This window comes from Apus apus, chromosome 3 (genome assembly GCF_020740795.1).
Source record: "Apus apus isolate bApuApu2 chromosome 3, bApuApu2.pri.cur, whole genome shotgun sequence".
Taxonomy (NCBI): Eukaryota; Metazoa; Chordata; class Aves; order Apodiformes; family Apodidae; genus Apus; species Apus apus.
In genome coordinates this window covers 115,967,379-115,984,131 of record NC_067284.1, presented here as the reverse complement: position 1 = coordinate 115,984,131, position 16,753 = coordinate 115,967,379, and the positions used below count along the sequence as shown (strand labels likewise).

Sequence of the window (16,753 nt, the reverse complement as noted above, 5' to 3'; positions counted from 1 at the left end):
AGGGAGGATTCAGATGTGCAGGTCTTGGACACCAGGGACATGGCTCTAAGCAACCTACTCTAGTTGACCCTGCTGTGAAGGGAAACGGATTAGATGATCTGCAGAGGTTCCTCCAGTCTCAACAGCTGTCCTTACAATACCTCAACTGTACTCATATTTCAAAGGTTTCTACACTGAAGATAACTAGTATAATACTGGTCTCAAGAACAGCAAGTTTAGTTGAGGCATCCAAGAAAAATATGAGATTCTACAAAACTCTTCACTCATCAATTTTGATACAACAAGGTAATTCCAATTTGAATCTAGAAGCCTTTCGTCTCCTTTAGCCATCAGAAGTTCCAGGTTCTAATATCAAACATTTTCTGTAGTGACTGCAAATAACCCTGAAGCAAGACATTCAGCTCCAGATGAAGACCCTCACAAGAAGCAGGTGTTGAGCCTCCCACTAGAGCCTAGAGAGCTCACACTGCTGCAGAAATCTAAGTTTTGTCAACTGAAGTGCACTATAAATTCCATCATGGATGAACACTCGATCACAAGAACATCAACATTAGGCACCTCAATGAAGGCACTCATTATTAGGCTTTTTCCCAAAGCTATTGTTTCAAGTTTTCCTACAGATTGAAACACATTCCCTACTGACATCTTCTCTTTGCAATTATCATACGTTTAGTTGAAAAAATTAAGCTTTTTAAGTTCTTCAGTGCTATTTTATTGCACTGTATTAGGTAATAAGCAAATGCAAAATAGAGTGCAGTAAGTCAGGACTTAGAAGCAAAGGAGATGCACCAGCACAACTTCACCACCTGAAACTAAATGAAATGCAAGAAAGCACAAAGGGACAGACTTGAACATAAGTTACGTGACCAAAGTTCACACCATGGAAAATTAAAACCTCCAAGTGTTTATATGCATCTACAATTTAGGCACAGTTTAAGATAATTGCCACCATTCAGCTCCTCCTGGATGTTTTTTTGAATAAGAAGACAATTTCAGCACAAGGCTCCTCTGCTCATGAGTTCACAGTTCTCCAATGTCAAATTTAGAAGCTTTCTACCACAGAGTTAATCCACAAGAGAAGAGACTTGCCAACAGGAAGGGCAAAGCACCTGTACTTTCTGCTTCCCGTCCACGCCATTCCATTGTGTTTTCTTTCAAGGATCCATTTTTCAGCTCTACTAAGTGGGGCAACTGGCTGCACATAGCAGGAGATACTGAGATCAGAGAGCACTCCAGCTGACTATTTTTATTTTCATTGAGCAAATCATAGTATTTATTGGTAAAAACAAGCAATTCCTGAATGTGTGTTTTACACAGACTTCAGCAGCAGATGTAACCACATCTTTTCATGTAAGGAAAGGACATTTATCTCCTTAGAAAATATGGAATATAGACAACAACAACAAAAATGCCAACCACAAGCTTCCATAAAAAGATTAGTAATATTCTGAATAAACTGTTGTAATCACAAAACCAGTTTTGTCTCCTGCTCTTTTACTTCACACTAATAGAAAGGTTTTCAAAAGTTCACCTCAGATCTTGTAAGAATAGTAGGAAAAACAAAGCTATTACTTTTCTTGGAGGAGGGAAGAAAGAGGGAAAACAAAACCTGGCAATTTTGCCTTTTTGTTGCCCTCTTGTCTATCAAACCTCTATGGCAAGAACACAGACAAAGCTATGTCCATACTAGTTGGTGAACAACTATGCCACTTGAGTTTCTACATACTTTCTTGTTAATGGGTTCTTCCATTGTAATAGTTCACCAGTTCTGATGTTACTTACTTAGAAATGCACAAAAATAAAAAGCAAGCACACCCATCTATTAGAATTGTCAGAATAATTATTTGACCACACTTTGAATATTAACCAATATCCTTTGCAACACTCACTGTTATAATCAATCTAATTCCTAATATCAGGAGTAGAAAATACAACTTTGGAAATGTGTGAAGAACCATTAACCCTGCTCTGATCAAAGGAAAGGATGAGTAGGTTCTGTTGTCTGCTCAGACAGCACCACCAAAGCTCCTTAACCTACACCTATCACCTCCAACACTCTAGATTTAGTATACTTAGTATTAATTAACCAGGTAGAAAGAAGAAACTATACTCAAAATTAGTCTCTCAAAGTAGTAAGCTAGAATAACATTACTTCTCATTAATAAGATTGATAGAGCAGATCACTTAAGATTGAAGAATGAGAGAAAGTTTTTAAACAGTGAGTTCCTTCTGGTATTCTGTAGCCAAGCCATTCCATTTAAACAATCCAGTGATACAACATATTGCACTGACAAATTCAATCCTAGTAGAACAAAAAGAAGAAAAATACCTAGAAGGAAGCTTAGTTCCTACAGCTGAAGAGAAACAGAAATAAAAGATCAGAAATAGAAATATAAAATGCTGAGTTTATCTTACTATATAACAAGCAGACATCAAAAAAGAAGACATTTTTCACACAAGTAATTGGCTAACCAGGACCTAGTCCAGCTACATCTGGCGTAAGAGCAGGCAGCCAATTAGTCCATCTTTTAAGCCTGGTACCTGTACCCAGTGCATTACTACTAAAGAAAGCACATCACAAGATAACCCCCAATACCAAAGCCTGACAGTTCCAGTCAGAACACCAGGGAAAAAGGGCTGGCCAACAAGTGCAGAAATCAAATCCAAATAGACCAACCCCACTTATACATCAGCCTTTACCCCCATCAAATTCAGACACCTCTTCAGAAGCTAATCCTGACATTCTTTCTGCTTATACGAGGCAGTCAAACAGTAAAGGGCATAACCTGACTTTCATAATTCCATTAGAAAAGTGAGATCACCAACTAGGGCTTCTTCCATAGGCACAACCATATGCTACTTGTTATGGCTGATTCACTAAATACCTATATTAAAATAGGGAGGTTTTTCTCCCCCTCCTACCTACCACACTTCCATGTTATTTAGCCACTTCTGTTCATCGTTTCCATATAATTGGCAAGCAGCAAATACAACTCTTACCTGTGACCAGGATGATAAATGACAGTAGTTATTCCATGGGCATAATGGCTGCTAAAGCTGAAACTGTGACTTTCTTGAAAGCTTTGATTTGTTCCAACACTGAATATGGGGGAAAAACACATAATTTCAGATTTGTTTTCTTTAAAGCATGGAAAGAATTCCTTTAATTGTGCCTTCTAAAAGCAAGTCAGAATTTCTGCTTACCTTACAAGGTAACTTCTCAGTTCTCCACGGTAATTAACAACAAGCAGTTCAGCTGACCACTGGGCACTTGCTTTGTATTCTAGAAAGATCAGTCCAGCAATAGCATAACTCAGATCTCCTGGAAAAGTCGCTGTCTTTACCCAAAAACGCAGACAGGCATTGAGAGAAAGGGATTATAAAAAAAGACAAAGTCTTTGTTATTGAAAGAACTAGGAAGTTAAATTTACTACATGGTATTAAAACGTATTAACAAATAAAGTGTCATAGTTTCCATTACTGACAAACTATACTTCCTTTTACCTTTATTTTAAATAAAATTTATTACTATAAAGTCTGCAATGACAAAATACTAAGAAAACACACTTCAGTCACCTTCCCAAATGAGTTCAATACAACCTTTGAATACGCAAAATACAAAATGCATTGCATGGGGCAAGCCAAGAGCAAGTATCTGTCCTCATACCAAGGAAAAAAATCCTCACATCGCTCTATCAGCAATATTTCTTGCTTTATAAGTGACTCTACACATGAACTATAGATTTGTAATTTAGTTGTATAAATTGTTATTTGCAGCCATACTAATCAGGTGATTCTATACTTTCATCATCTGATGTACCTGCAGATCTACCACAACTCCAAGAAACAGGAAAGATGGATGAAGGTTCTGACTAGACCCAACAGCACAAAGGGCAGGCTTTGCAGCTGCAACCCGTGATCTAACCTTGAGATATGCGTAATATGACAAACACTTCATGGCACACACGTGCATGGTATTCACTCTGCAAGCTTTCATACCAAAGCAAGCCATGATGAGTAAAGTCAAAGAGCGGAAACTGCCCTTTCTCCTTACAGAGAGCTCTGCTGCACTCACACTCAGCCCCAGAGCTCTTACCGGTGAGATGACCAAGAGCTCACTCCCCATCAGGTCAAACACTCTCACTGTTCCACTGCTTTCAGCATAAGCCAGTAAGGTGCAATCATGACTCCATGCCACTCGCCTCCACTGGGGGTTAGGATCCTTTGGCACTATGAAAGCAGAAGAAATGTACTGGAAAGGGAAATATCATTCCTCTAACAGAATAAAATGTCACTGGCATCAAAAAAATGCAAGGTGCCTACCATCCTTACAAGTTTATCTCAGAGGAGATAAAAAACAACCAACCACTACCTCCAACACCTGCTCTGTCTCCCAAATGCACTAATTTTAACTATCATTTAATTTCATATTCAGGTTTTACATGTTAATCATCATGTAAAGAAGAGTGGGAAGGTGGGTAATGGAGCTATTCACAAAGTAAAATGATTAAGAGGTTCTTCTCAGTGCTTTGAAGAAGTTACAACACTATGTTTAAAGTAAAATGACCCAAACACTCAGCAATGTATAAGCAATGACGGCACAAAGTCACGACGCAGAGGTCCCCATACTGCATACCTTGACATTTCCCAACTATGGATCCAAAGTCATCTTTTGCAGACCTGCAGAAAAGGACTCATATGGATTTAAAGAAGAAAAATAACCACTATTAAATTTTCCAGAATAATCAGGACTCTATAAAAACACTAAGTATGCAATTCAAAGGCCTGCAAGTATTTAACTACTTTTTCAAAAAGGCAGGTAGGAACCTTCACCCTTAGGCAGCTACAGTAACTAGCAACAGTATTTTAGAAACCCTCCTCACAAGGCACAAATACTAATATCCCTCATTATTCAGCAGTGCTGTTCAAAATAATGATGTTAAAATCTTCAGCATGTAACTTTAGGGAGGAAAAAAAAAACAACACATGTCCTAAGTATTCTCTGGGTTACAATTTTAGAAACAATGCAAGAACAGGGTTACATTAATACAGTTGAAACAAGATTTATATTATAGTCTATAAAGCTGACATTTATGGTGTTCACACCACTTCTGATTCAACAATTTTCATACACTTGCTTCTTTTACATATAAATAGAAGGTCTGACCTTCTAGCAAATGGATTTTTCTGAAGCAAGTAAACACACTCAATCAAGGCCCCTTCTACAGCTAAATGTGTTCTTGAACTGGCAAAGGAGAGCTTGTTGTTAGAAAGAAGAAAAAGGGAAAGCATTAGTCTTTACAATCCACGTTACTTGTAAAATAAGGTGAGGTATTACACATGCCAGCTGCTCTAAAGAGAAGCAGAATGCTAGCTGCTTGGCCCACTTAATAGCAGAGAATTCCTAGAGGGACTAGGAGGGCAAAGGTTAGAAAGACCAAGATTTGCATTTAGCATTTTGAAGCATCTTCATGGTTTTTCATTCACATCTTGAGAAAAGAGAGCTACAGATGGAGACAAATAAATCTATAGCACTTACAATTGTGAGGGGCTTTGAAGGTTGGGGCACTTGTTTTTGTTGTTTTTTTTTTAAATGGGGAACGGCCAAGAACTCGGGAGCAATGGAAGGCTTCTGCTTTCTAAGTGATCATATATTTTAAGATTATTCCATAGATCACTTTAACAATATATAAGGTTAAAAGAAAAAAAAAACAAAACAACTGAACAATCTTTGAGAGTACAGCTAGTAAATGGCTAGAAACACCTTTCCAGAATTCCACAACTGTGGTCATGAAGCAATAGATAATACTAAGTTACCTGATTTCCACACATTGGTCTTGAACAACTGCCAACAATTTGCCATTGCTGAAAGAGAAACATCAGTTCTATATTAAGATTTCCTTCACATCACTGAAATGTATCTGTCACACTTCTCTACTAGCAGTAAGAAAACAGAAACAAGGCCTAAAATTTTGCTGCAGGGGAGGTCAGAATCAGCTGTTGCTTTTGGATAACTCTTTAACAGCAGTATCTAAAGGTAGGCTAAAGGTAAAGGTATGGCTTTATCTGCAATGAACAACTCTCATACTTCAGGAAGTCACACGGTCTCCTTAGGACTTTGAACCTACCATATACCACTACAATTGGCATGTGGTGAATCCACAGGGATCAGCACTTCCCTCAAAGAATCACCACCTCTCTCCAAAGCACAGAGGTCTTGCTGAACCCCTAATCATACAAAATGGCAAGTTATAGGTCATTAACTGATCAGGTGAGGATGTGAGCTGGAGAACTGCAAGCCACTCACTTTGCCTCAAGAGCCAGGAGGCCTTTCAGACCTGAGGGAGAGCTGCATGAAGCAAAGGGAAGCAGCCTGGAAGCCCCTAGGTAGCAGACTGACCCTTCTTTCCCAAGGCTACCCATGAAAGCCTCTTGGCCAAAAGGAATAACAAGACTTCAGCAGAACATTAATTCAGCATTACTACCAATGGGGACAGGGAGAGGAGCAGAGGAAGCATTACTACATTCACTACTGCCAGAAAGTGAAGAACATGTCAACTGGTTACCTTGCAAGTACTAGATGCCAGTTGATCTGCTTATTAACTAGACGAACCAGGCCAGAGGGCAGAGAAAATTTTGCAGGGCTGAAACAACAAAAACATTAGGCCAAATCAGAACATACACCCAAAAAAAAGCAGTACCTGAGATATTTGTGCCAGGAGACTAAGGCAACCATCAACCACCTGGGAGGTTTAGCAACTAAGCAGGAATCAGCACTGCACCCTGCCAATGATGAGGGCTAACATCCTTGTTTGTATTAACAGAATAAAACCACATACTAAGGGAACCACTTATTTACACAACATTCTTTACATTCTGGTCAGCAGACCATTTTGGGCCCATCCATTACAAGAGGAACACAAACTGAAGGGCCATCAAGATGGTGAGAGGACAGGAGCACTTTGCCCAACAAGGAGATGTTGAAGGAATTGTACTTGTTTAGCCTGGAGAAGGGAAGGGGGTAGAAGGGTCCCTCCCTTCAGGGGGACCAAACAGCAGCTCTGATACCTGGGATGTTACCACAAAGACAGGAGCCATTGAGGTGGATGGCAAGAGAACAAGAAACCATGATCAATATTTTGGTGGACTTGGCTGTATTACATCAACAGTTGGACTCTATTATTTTAAAGGTGCTTTCCAACCTCAATGATTCCATGATTCTCTAATTCTTTAGAGGAGTTCCAAGCTCCAAGCAACATTACTACTGGGGAGGAGGGAAGAAAAGTAAGGTAATTGTCTGCAGCTGAATCCTTACAACTAGACTTACAGGATTGTAAGGAGCCCATAAACACCATCCTCCTCCCCCAAAAAAGGGGGAAGGGAGGGGCACAAACTAAAGCAGAACACCAGCAATAGGAAAAATAGCATTGCCTGCTGAATTTAATTACAGTATTCTTTCAGAGAGCCACATCAATGTACCTTTCCATACATCTCAAAACCAACAGAATAATTCTAAAAAGAGAGAACTGATATCTTCAAACCTGCCAAGTGCATTAACAGAGCAGTATAACTATAAAGTTAAAATTCTCCATCAACACTGTATTTATTCCAGTATGTCTCCGGGACCATTTAAGTGCCTTTTGAATCAGAAGTTAAATTTATAAATGCATGTGTGTTGCTCAGTTAGTTATAAAGCTTTTTGAACGACAGTTTGAATTGTCAAGAAATAAAAAATCCCAGTGATTACTGCAAAGGAAACAAACCCCACCATGCCATCATACCTGTAAATAAATTTAAAAAGCAACAACAAACAAAGCAGCAAGATCTCAGTGGGGAAGACAAAGAGGTGTTTTGAGAAAGATAATGTTCCAACTGCAAGTTCCCTTGGTCTTCTCATCAGAGACAAGATACACTAGCATACACCAGCTCTTTTTCTAGACAGGCTGTAGCTGCAACTCAAGAGGTTACAACTTAAAACTTCTGAAAAGAGGATATTCTAGGCATTGCTTGGACAATATTCTAAACAAGTGTTTATTTTTACCCTCATTAAAAATAAGTTTCCATCAAATCAAAAAGCTATAAAAAGATTAAGCACCATTTTCATCAAACCCACCTGCACCAGATGTACCGAAGCAAAAACAATGCAGGACCTGCAATGGAAAAAGAGGCAAAAATGACACCTCTAGAGGTTTTAAAATACTGCTTACTGAAGAGAGGATTTCAGAAATTTTCACAAAAAAAGGTATTAAGGGAAAAAGCCTCTATCCTTGACCCATGAATTCTTGGATTAGAGTAAATGCAAATGGCAGATCAAATAATCTCTACACAATTCTGAAAATTTGAAGAGAAATTCCTACTGGATGAGAATGCAAGTCAGTTACTGCATCAACTAGGTGCTGAATGGGAGTGTGATATAATCAGAATGTAAAGCTTCCCCTAGAACACTATCTAGCAAACAGCCCCATGTCAAGAGCTAGTAGAGAAAAAACCCTCAACATTTTGCAAAGCACAACTGAGGTTTATTGGCTTGTCCCAATAAGTTAACAGAGGCAAGAAAGCTCACAGAAAAGATATAAAAATAGCAAAGCAGTAATAGCAATCAGGAAACATCTTACTGACAAGACATCCTGCCCCTCCATTTCCATTACACTAGGCAGGGGTTCCACACCACTTACACTGCTAAAGTGCAGAAATTTTGAGTTTTATAAGCACATCATTCTTATGAAGACAGGAACAAACCATACTTACCTGTAATTGCTCTAGTGATGATAAACGATGCACCATGTTTCCTGTTGCCTCTTGGCTGCAATTACAACAATAATGGTCAAACACTATGTTACACATTTTCACTTTAAAACAACTTTCACACATATATTCACTGATTAAATGTAAGTTGCCTGCCAGCCTACAAGTTCCTCACGTATTTTTCTATTACTTGCAACTTCACATAGTGAGCAATTTAACTGCATAAGCTAAAAGAGGCTATAAAGCCCAATATTCGAAGTGCCAAGATGCTATAAACAAAACGTACTACAGATCGTCTATTGATTCAGCTTTGCCTTGATCTCTGGGTAGTAACAAAAGACACTGACTTGTGCTGACATTCTCCTGTAAGGTATTATACATCTTTCTTTCTCTGCAAAATGAATGCCAGGTTGATCTGTAATGCCCAAAAGAAGCAGAAGCAATTGGAGTTCAGCATTTTATACTAATACATATGAGCTATGTAGGGACTGCTCTTGAAAGTTTTAGAAATATTAAGAAAAATAAAGGACTGCTGAAGAAAAACCCCTTTCTGTGTCCAGTGGCAACAGTTAACACTCAGATCAACCCCCCTACTCAGAAAGCCTTTCCAGCAGTCCTGCTCTGCTAAAGGCAGAATTGAACAACTACACTCACCACACAAATGAAAGCCCCCTCCAAACACAGAAAAGAAGGAATACAAAACAACACAGGATGTATATTCTGAGCTATAAGAAGAGGCAAAATTGCTTGACAATAAGAAAGTAGTAAAAAGGGATTAAACTGAGAAGAAAGGTTAACCAGTAAGGAAGGCATCCCACACAGATCTTTGAAATAAGCAAGCATGCTTAACTCTTCTAGTGAAAACACTTGAGCACCACAAACTGAGCATTAGAGTAGGCAAGGAATTAATTTCCTCTTCCTTCAGTATCCAGCACAGATCATTACGTGTTAACTGAAATATTCAGACTTCTCACTCCAAGTTACTGAGCAGCAGAGACTGAAAGACATGCAAATTTATTAAAATTCTGAAGAATGGCTGTGTTTAAAAACAAAACAAAACAAAAACAAAAAAAACCCCAAACATTTGGCCTCCCAAATTGAAGTTACTGAAGGCAAGATCAGCAGTTTTCAGTACAAAGCTTGCAACCCAGAAATGGTCTTTCAGATAATCAGGCTGACACCTCACACATGTAAGAAGCCAACACAGCTGTGCTAACAGCTGATGTTCCAAATTCAGGATGATGAACCAGGAAGTAACAAGGCACGACAGTAAAATAAGTGAGAGTATCAATTATTTCCTACAGCTATTACAGTACCTCGGGGAGAGCTGCAGTTTCCTAGGGAGGCTAAAAGCAGAGCTCGTTCAGGGTTTTGGATTAAGAAAAGCTCCCAGTAAAAACAAAAGTTTACAAAAATTGCTTATACCTCTAGTTTTTTGAATATTCTTAGCATCCACTCCTGAGCCTAAACTACAGGCTCCTATTCCACACATCTTAAACCCTTCACAAATCTGATCTACTGTTATACTCTGAAGAAAGTCCTGAAATTTACTTTTTCTAATATATTCCTGTCACCTGGCTACCAGATCTGCTGTATTGCTTATTTTAATTCATTCACATTCGGAAAAACAACTTACAAGTTCTCTTTTGCTAGAGCATTCCAGAAACATAAAACCTAAGTAACTTCCTCACTGACAAGACACCCACTTAATTTTGGATTTTGTTGCACACCCAGCAAGCTGACAGGGGGTGGACAGTGTTGGGGAAGCCTCAAAATATTAGATGACAATCAAAAATCCCCAAGAACCAAGTGATACATTCCAGAATTCGACAGTACTTGTCTACTGGGTAAAAGGACAAGTTCAGTCTGCCTGTATTTACATAAATGATGCCACAAGTTCTGCCCTGTACCTTCCTCCACAACCACTGCCTGGTTCACTATTTTCACTCAGTAATTCCTTTTATTCTCTTTACATATTTGGGGGATCCAAAAAAGTGCATTATATACAGTCCCATCACCACACTGAATACAGACTGCTTGATTTCTGCACCACTCCTTCAGCTGGCACTGCCAGTTCCCTGCACCTGCCCTTTGCAAATACCTGTTCGTTTCCCTCAAAAAAATATATATATTCATGGAAAATTCCATACAAGTGAATGAGAACACTAAAAAGAATTAAAATTAATCATCATTTGGCATTCCACCTTAAAAAATCCATGTCAGTTTTATCAGTGTCTTGAATTAGCAAGGCTTTATCACAGGATATACCTTCCAATGGTTGTAATTACAGTCATAAGTGCTCAGTACTCAGCAATTAAAAATTAATCATCCCAAATGAGGTAACAGAAAAGTAAAAACTAACTCAATAGAGATGTGTGAAAATTTTGTTTTAATTTAATTTTGTTGATTTAGATCCCATATAACTGCATAGGAAGACATTTCATTTCCCAGTGCAGCACTCAGCTTCCTTCTCCTTTCTGCTGTCCCTCACCTCACTCATTCCAAACGATTCAGCTCTCCAAGGAGAAAGGCAGAGAGTGTTTTGTGACTTCTGAAAACCATGAATAAACCAGGACTCAAAGAAACAGATGCTCTAAAGGGAAAGTCATGCTCACCTAAACATCATGAAGGCACCTTAAGGCAAAAACTGAATCACAGTGAGAAAATAATGGTTGCCTCTTTATGTCAATGTAAAACCCAGTTTCCCCCTAAAACTGTACAGAGAGCATCAGCAGTGTCCTTGGCTACCAACAGCCTTCAAGAAGGATGTACATCCAAACAAGCTACATAGCATAACATTGTCAAGCCTTCCTGTTTCTGCCACTCAGAATGGGAATTATCTTGACAACAAATAAGCTAGAAATAGCGAGTTTAATTTACTGAAGGTGACAAGCAGAATTCTATGATGCTCAGAAATTCAAACTACCAAGGCAGAGGAGGAACCTCAGACTGTGGCTCCAAGGTCACTTTAGAGTGGCAAACCCCATACTGCCACTAAAGGAGGTAGGTCTCACACTTCACTCAGCTTCCACTGACACATCATTCACGCCCCTTGGTGCCTACCTGAGTACTAGGGTGATCACTCAGTGAAGAGAAAGTAAAACACATAACTGTTTCTCAGACTAATCAGTTTCTAATCGACTTACCACACAACTTCAAGAACCCTAATGGCAGCAGACCAGAAGGGGTACTTGTCAGAAACGTGTCCACATGAAGAGGCAGTAGAACCACAGCCTCATGCCACCAGACCTAACTCCACCACAGTGTTTGCAGACAGGTACATTGCTTTCATGTGGTACTAGAAACAAACACTATTTACCACCTCTGAAAACACAGTTAAATAAAAACAGGTGCAGCTGTCTAATCCCCTGCATGAACCATCTATCAAGTCAGTAATTGGTTACACAACAATCATCTTTTCCAAACACTCACACCTGTTGCTGCAACTGAGGATTTACAGATCAAGAGAAACACAGTATTTCTGAGAAACAAAACCATATTTTTATGAGAACAGCTTTAGCAATTATGAACAGATACACTCACTATGTTCTTACATCTTCTCCGTTCAGGTGTTCCCATTAAGCATAAAACTTTGTAAAAATGCTTCCCTAAACAGCTTTTAGTGAGAAATGCATTAACAACTGCAGTGCACAAGACTGCCACTACAATGAAGAAACGCACACTGCTTGCACCCTCCACCTCCACATCACACAAGAGCAGATACAGAGGTAGATAGCTGAGCACGTTGCAGGGGAAAACATGGAAAAGAAAGGATGAAAGAGCTCCCCAGCTTTTCCTCTGACCCATGTAAATCAGAGAGAGCCAAACACTGGAAACACAAGAACCATGTCTGCGATCTTTTAAGCTTTGGCAGCCACTTGTGTGCCTTGTAGGCACAAGGTGATACACCCAGCCCTTCGAACCTGCTCCTGGAAGCACAAATGCAACCATTCTGGCACACAAGTCTAAGGAGGGATCGAGCTTTCCTCACGCCAGGCAAGCTCCACAGCCGCGGCTTTCAACAGCAGCGCTTCCACGGCTGCCAGCACAGCTGCTTCTGGGGACGGGCTCCGGATTTCATCACAGCTTCCCTCTCGTGGGAACACTGCCCACAGGTAGGAGCCGGAAAAACCTCAGGACCTCCCAGACGGCACAAACACGGGTGTCAACGCGGGAATCAACGCCGCGAGGGCACGGCAGGGGCAGGACAACGTTGGGGACACCGCGGGTGCCCGTCCCGGCTGCGCTCCCCGCTCCCGCGCCCAGCAGCAGGGGAGCGGGCAGCCCGGGGAGCCTCTCTGGAGGGCAGCAGCCTGTCCCCACGGGCCCGGCGGCCCGTGTGGGGCTGCCCGGCTCCCGGGGCTGCCCGGCTCCCGGGGCAACGCGCCTACGTGGCCGCTCCCCTCCCCCGCAGCCCGGCCATACACGCACCTGCACCTCGGTCTCGGGAGGCCACTCGGTGTTAACCAGCAGGTCGTACAGAATATTCTCCTCCTCGCCTTCCTCCTCCTCCTCCTCCTCCTGCCGCTCCCTGCCGGCCCCGGGCAGCCTCTCCCCTCCCGGCGCCGCTCGGCCGCGCTCCCCGCCGGCGGCCGCCATGCTGGCCCCGGCCACGCCCACCCGCCGCGCCGACGGTGTCCGGCGGGGGACAAACCTGTGCCGCCCCTCCGCTGGCCGCGGAGATCCCACAGCTGCCGGTTTTCTTGGGAATAAAATTCCTTACGCGAAAGAATTCGGGACCGCGGAACTGAACGCGCCTGGTTTCGGCGTGTACGGGTTAGGGTGTTTCGCTCCCGTTAGAAACGAAACGTAGTGTTGATTTTGCATTCTAGTGTTAGAAACGTAGTGTTTGGTTTGGTTAGGAATATAATTGTTTGAGAGAAGTGAGATGCTTGCACATTCCAAGGACACCGAGAGTGGTTTGTGGGCCAGGAAACTGAGGGACTTAATTGGGCTCCGTCTGGGGGATCTGAACATGGAGCAGGATTGATGGCCCAAGATCAGACCCAACAAAGCCACCTCTATCTTGCTCCTCGGGGCAGGATGACACCAGCAGGTCTAGATCATTTTGCTAATGGGGAAGACAGCCAAGGGGGCAAGAAAGGTCAAAATTTTTACCTTAAAAGGTAAAAAGTAAACTGCTAGAATGGAATGTGTAAACAGGGGTGGGAAACTTATAGGATAATTTGAAGCGTGGGATGGGCTGTAAACCCTGGAGTGCCCAGCCAGGGGGGAAACAGGGGAGGGAACTTTGCGTCGGGAATAGGGAAGATAAACCGTTCTTCACCTGGCTATGGGTGTGCTGGCTTGCTCGGGTCACCCGTTCTGGCAAGGATGTCAATAAACTGTGCTTGGCTGAAGGATCCGTGTGGGCCTGTCAATGGCGCGACACGTTTCTCACGGCTCCCTGGCAGAGAAACCCCCGGCGCTGCAGCGAGGGATCCCTGCTGAGCCACAGCTGCAGCGAGGGATCCCTGCTCAGCAACAGCTGCAGCGAGGGATCCCTGCTCAGCAACAGCTGCAGCGAGGAACCCCTGCTCAGCCACAGCTGCAGCGAGGAACCCCTGCTCAGCCACAGCTGCAGCGAGGGATCCCTGCTCAGCCACAGCTGCAGCGAGGGATCCCTGCTCAGCAACAGCTGCAGCGAGGAACCCCTGCTCAGCAACAGCTGCAGCGAGGAACCCCTGCTCAGCAACAGCTGCAGCGAGGAACCCCTGCTCAGCAACAGCTGCAGCGAGGGATCCCTGCTCAGCCACAGCTGCAGCGAGGAACCCCTGCTCAGCCACAGCTGCAGCGAGGGATCCCTGCTCAGCCACAGCTGCAGCGAGGAACCCCTGCTCAGCCACAGCTGCAGCGAGGGACCCCTGCTCAGCAACAGCTGCTTCGCTGCCCCAGCTCTTCCCCCGGGATCCCCACCCAGCCTCCCGCTGTGGGGGGGGGTGTTGGAAAGCGGGGGGCTCGGGGAGCTCCGCAGTGTTGCTTCACAGCTGCCTGGCTGTGAGAAGCGTCTGTGGTGCCCATGAACAGCCCCACACGGATCCTTCAGCCAAGCACAGTTTATTGACATCCTTGCAAGAACGGGTGACCCGAGCAAGCCGGCACACCCATAGCCAGGTGAAGAACGGTTGATCTTCCCTATTCCCAACGCAAAGTTCCCTCCCCTGTTTCCCCCCTGCCCGGGCACTCCAGGGCTTACAGTCCATCCCACGCTTCAAATTATCCTATAAGTTTCCCGCCCCTGTTTACACATTCCATTCTAGCAGGTTACTTTTTACCTTTTAAGGTAAAATTTTGACCTTTCTTGCCCCCTTGGCTGTCTTCCCCATTAACAAAATGATCTAGACCTGCTGGTGTCATCCTGCCCCGAGGAGCAAGATAGAGGTGGCTTTGTTGGGTCTGATCTTGGGCCACAAATCCTGCTCCATGTTCAGATCCCTCAGATGGAGCCCAATTAAGTCCCTCAGTTTCTTGGGCTGTAAATCACTCTTGGTGTCATTGGCATCTGCAGATATCTCACTTAAGCAAACTATATATTCCCAACCTAGAGTGTGTGTATATATATATATGTATATATATGAACCAAACCCGACACTGTTTCTAACACTAGAATGCAAAATCAACACGACATTTCATTTCTAACTAGGCCACCCCACCAGCCTGGCCTTCTCGCCAGGATTCCTCAGGGGAATCCCTGCAGCTGCAGCCTGGTGTGGGCTGTCCAGAAAGCTGATATAAAATGTAGGGTAAGGAATACCAGACGGAGGCAAGGCCTGAGTGCATGAATTAAACCCTTACCGAAGGAGGTAAAAGGAGGGGGGCGAGCAAAAGTCATCTGTTTCTCCCAAATTAAACTTCCAACATTGATGAGGCTTTCTAGAACTTGCAAGTATTTCAGTCTAACAAACGTTTGCAGCCATAGAGCTCAGCTCTCGCAAGCAGATAAAAAAGAGCCCATTTATAAACCATTATGAAAGAAAGAAAGCAGCTTTCTGTCTCTTTCCTGCAACTTCATAAAGCCTTTGTAAAATTGAAAGACAAATTAGCTCACACTGTGCCACTTCTGCTCCTGTACCCTAATTTTAGCTTGTATTTAGTAGCCTCTTAGTCTTGTGAGCAACTGTGCAGCCTAGACTTAAGTTAAAAAAAATAACAACTGATGCCTGAAACTAGGGATTCAGGGAAACAGGAAAAAGCTAGGTTTGGATACTTGAGGAACACTTCAGGAAGAAATGACTATTGAGAAAAAAAGTGCTTTCTAGGTGTCTCTCTTTAGCTGTATTTGACAACGTAGCTTGTAAAGCAATGACAAGTAGTGTAACCCCCTACGTTTCAAAGACCTGTGGGAGTAAATCACACTCTGGGCTCCACACCAACAGGCAGCACTATGTGTTGATCTCGAGGTCTGCCTGCAAACGCATTTTCTCAGGCTCACAGTTGAATCTGTAAATTATTAAAATATTTACCAGATTTGTCAATTTATCCAAAAAGCAAGCAAAATAATGATTGGCAGATGTAGGGAATGATAGTAAATGAAAGGCAGCACATCAAATGGGGATACTCCCGAAGAAATTATTGCTAAATGAGAAACCATCACCAGGCAAACAGGCTGCTGCTGGAGATACAAAACACCTGCTGTATTTTTCTCTGCGTAACACCTGGTTTCTACAGCATAAGTTATCTGTCAGTAGGGCTCAGTGGGGGGGTTTAAAAAAGGTTTTGAAATAAACCTCCAGGATAAAACCAGGACTCAAGTTGCAACACAGTAGTCAAGAGAAATACCTTGTCAGAGACAACTGCTGTTTGTTTGCCCATTGGACCAGATGTGTCTGGATCCAAGGTTTGCTTGAGAGAAGATTAAAGCTGTGTTTCCCAGCAGAAAACAGTAGGTAATATTTCATGCTGTGCCTTCACTTAGCAGACAAATGCACCATTAATTCATGGTATGACTGTAGAAGCTGTGTTTTTTCTTTTGCAGTCTGATTTTATTTTTATAATAGCACCCCAGAGA

The 16,753-nt window shown here is 42.6% G+C and overlaps 1 protein-coding gene across 2 annotated transcripts in view; it reads right to left on the bottom strand.

Annotated features, from left to right (window-relative positions):
* Nucleotides 1-13,344, bottom strand: part of NBAS (NBAS subunit of NRZ tethering complex) — a 153,853-nt gene extending 140,509 nt beyond the window's left edge. For both annotated transcript variants that reach the window (XM_051615948.1, XM_051615949.1), the window contains exons 1-9: nucleotides 13,177-13,344; nucleotides 8,749-8,803; nucleotides 8,114-8,150; nucleotides 6,567-6,644; nucleotides 5,818-5,865; nucleotides 4,637-4,680; nucleotides 4,097-4,230; nucleotides 3,205-3,338; nucleotides 3,001-3,099 (exon numbers count right to left, since the gene is read on the bottom strand). In XM_051615948.1, coding sequence (XP_051471908.1) covers nucleotides 3,001-3,099; nucleotides 3,205-3,338; nucleotides 4,097-4,230; nucleotides 4,637-4,680; nucleotides 5,818-5,865; nucleotides 6,567-6,644; nucleotides 8,114-8,150; nucleotides 8,749-8,803; nucleotides 13,177-13,344 — 797 coding nt within the window. The remainder of the gene's footprint in view (nucleotides 1-3,000; nucleotides 3,100-3,204; nucleotides 3,339-4,096; nucleotides 4,231-4,636; nucleotides 4,681-5,817; nucleotides 5,866-6,566; nucleotides 6,645-8,113; nucleotides 8,151-8,748; nucleotides 8,804-13,176) is intronic.
* Nucleotides 13,345-16,753: the final 3,409 nt, after the last annotated feature.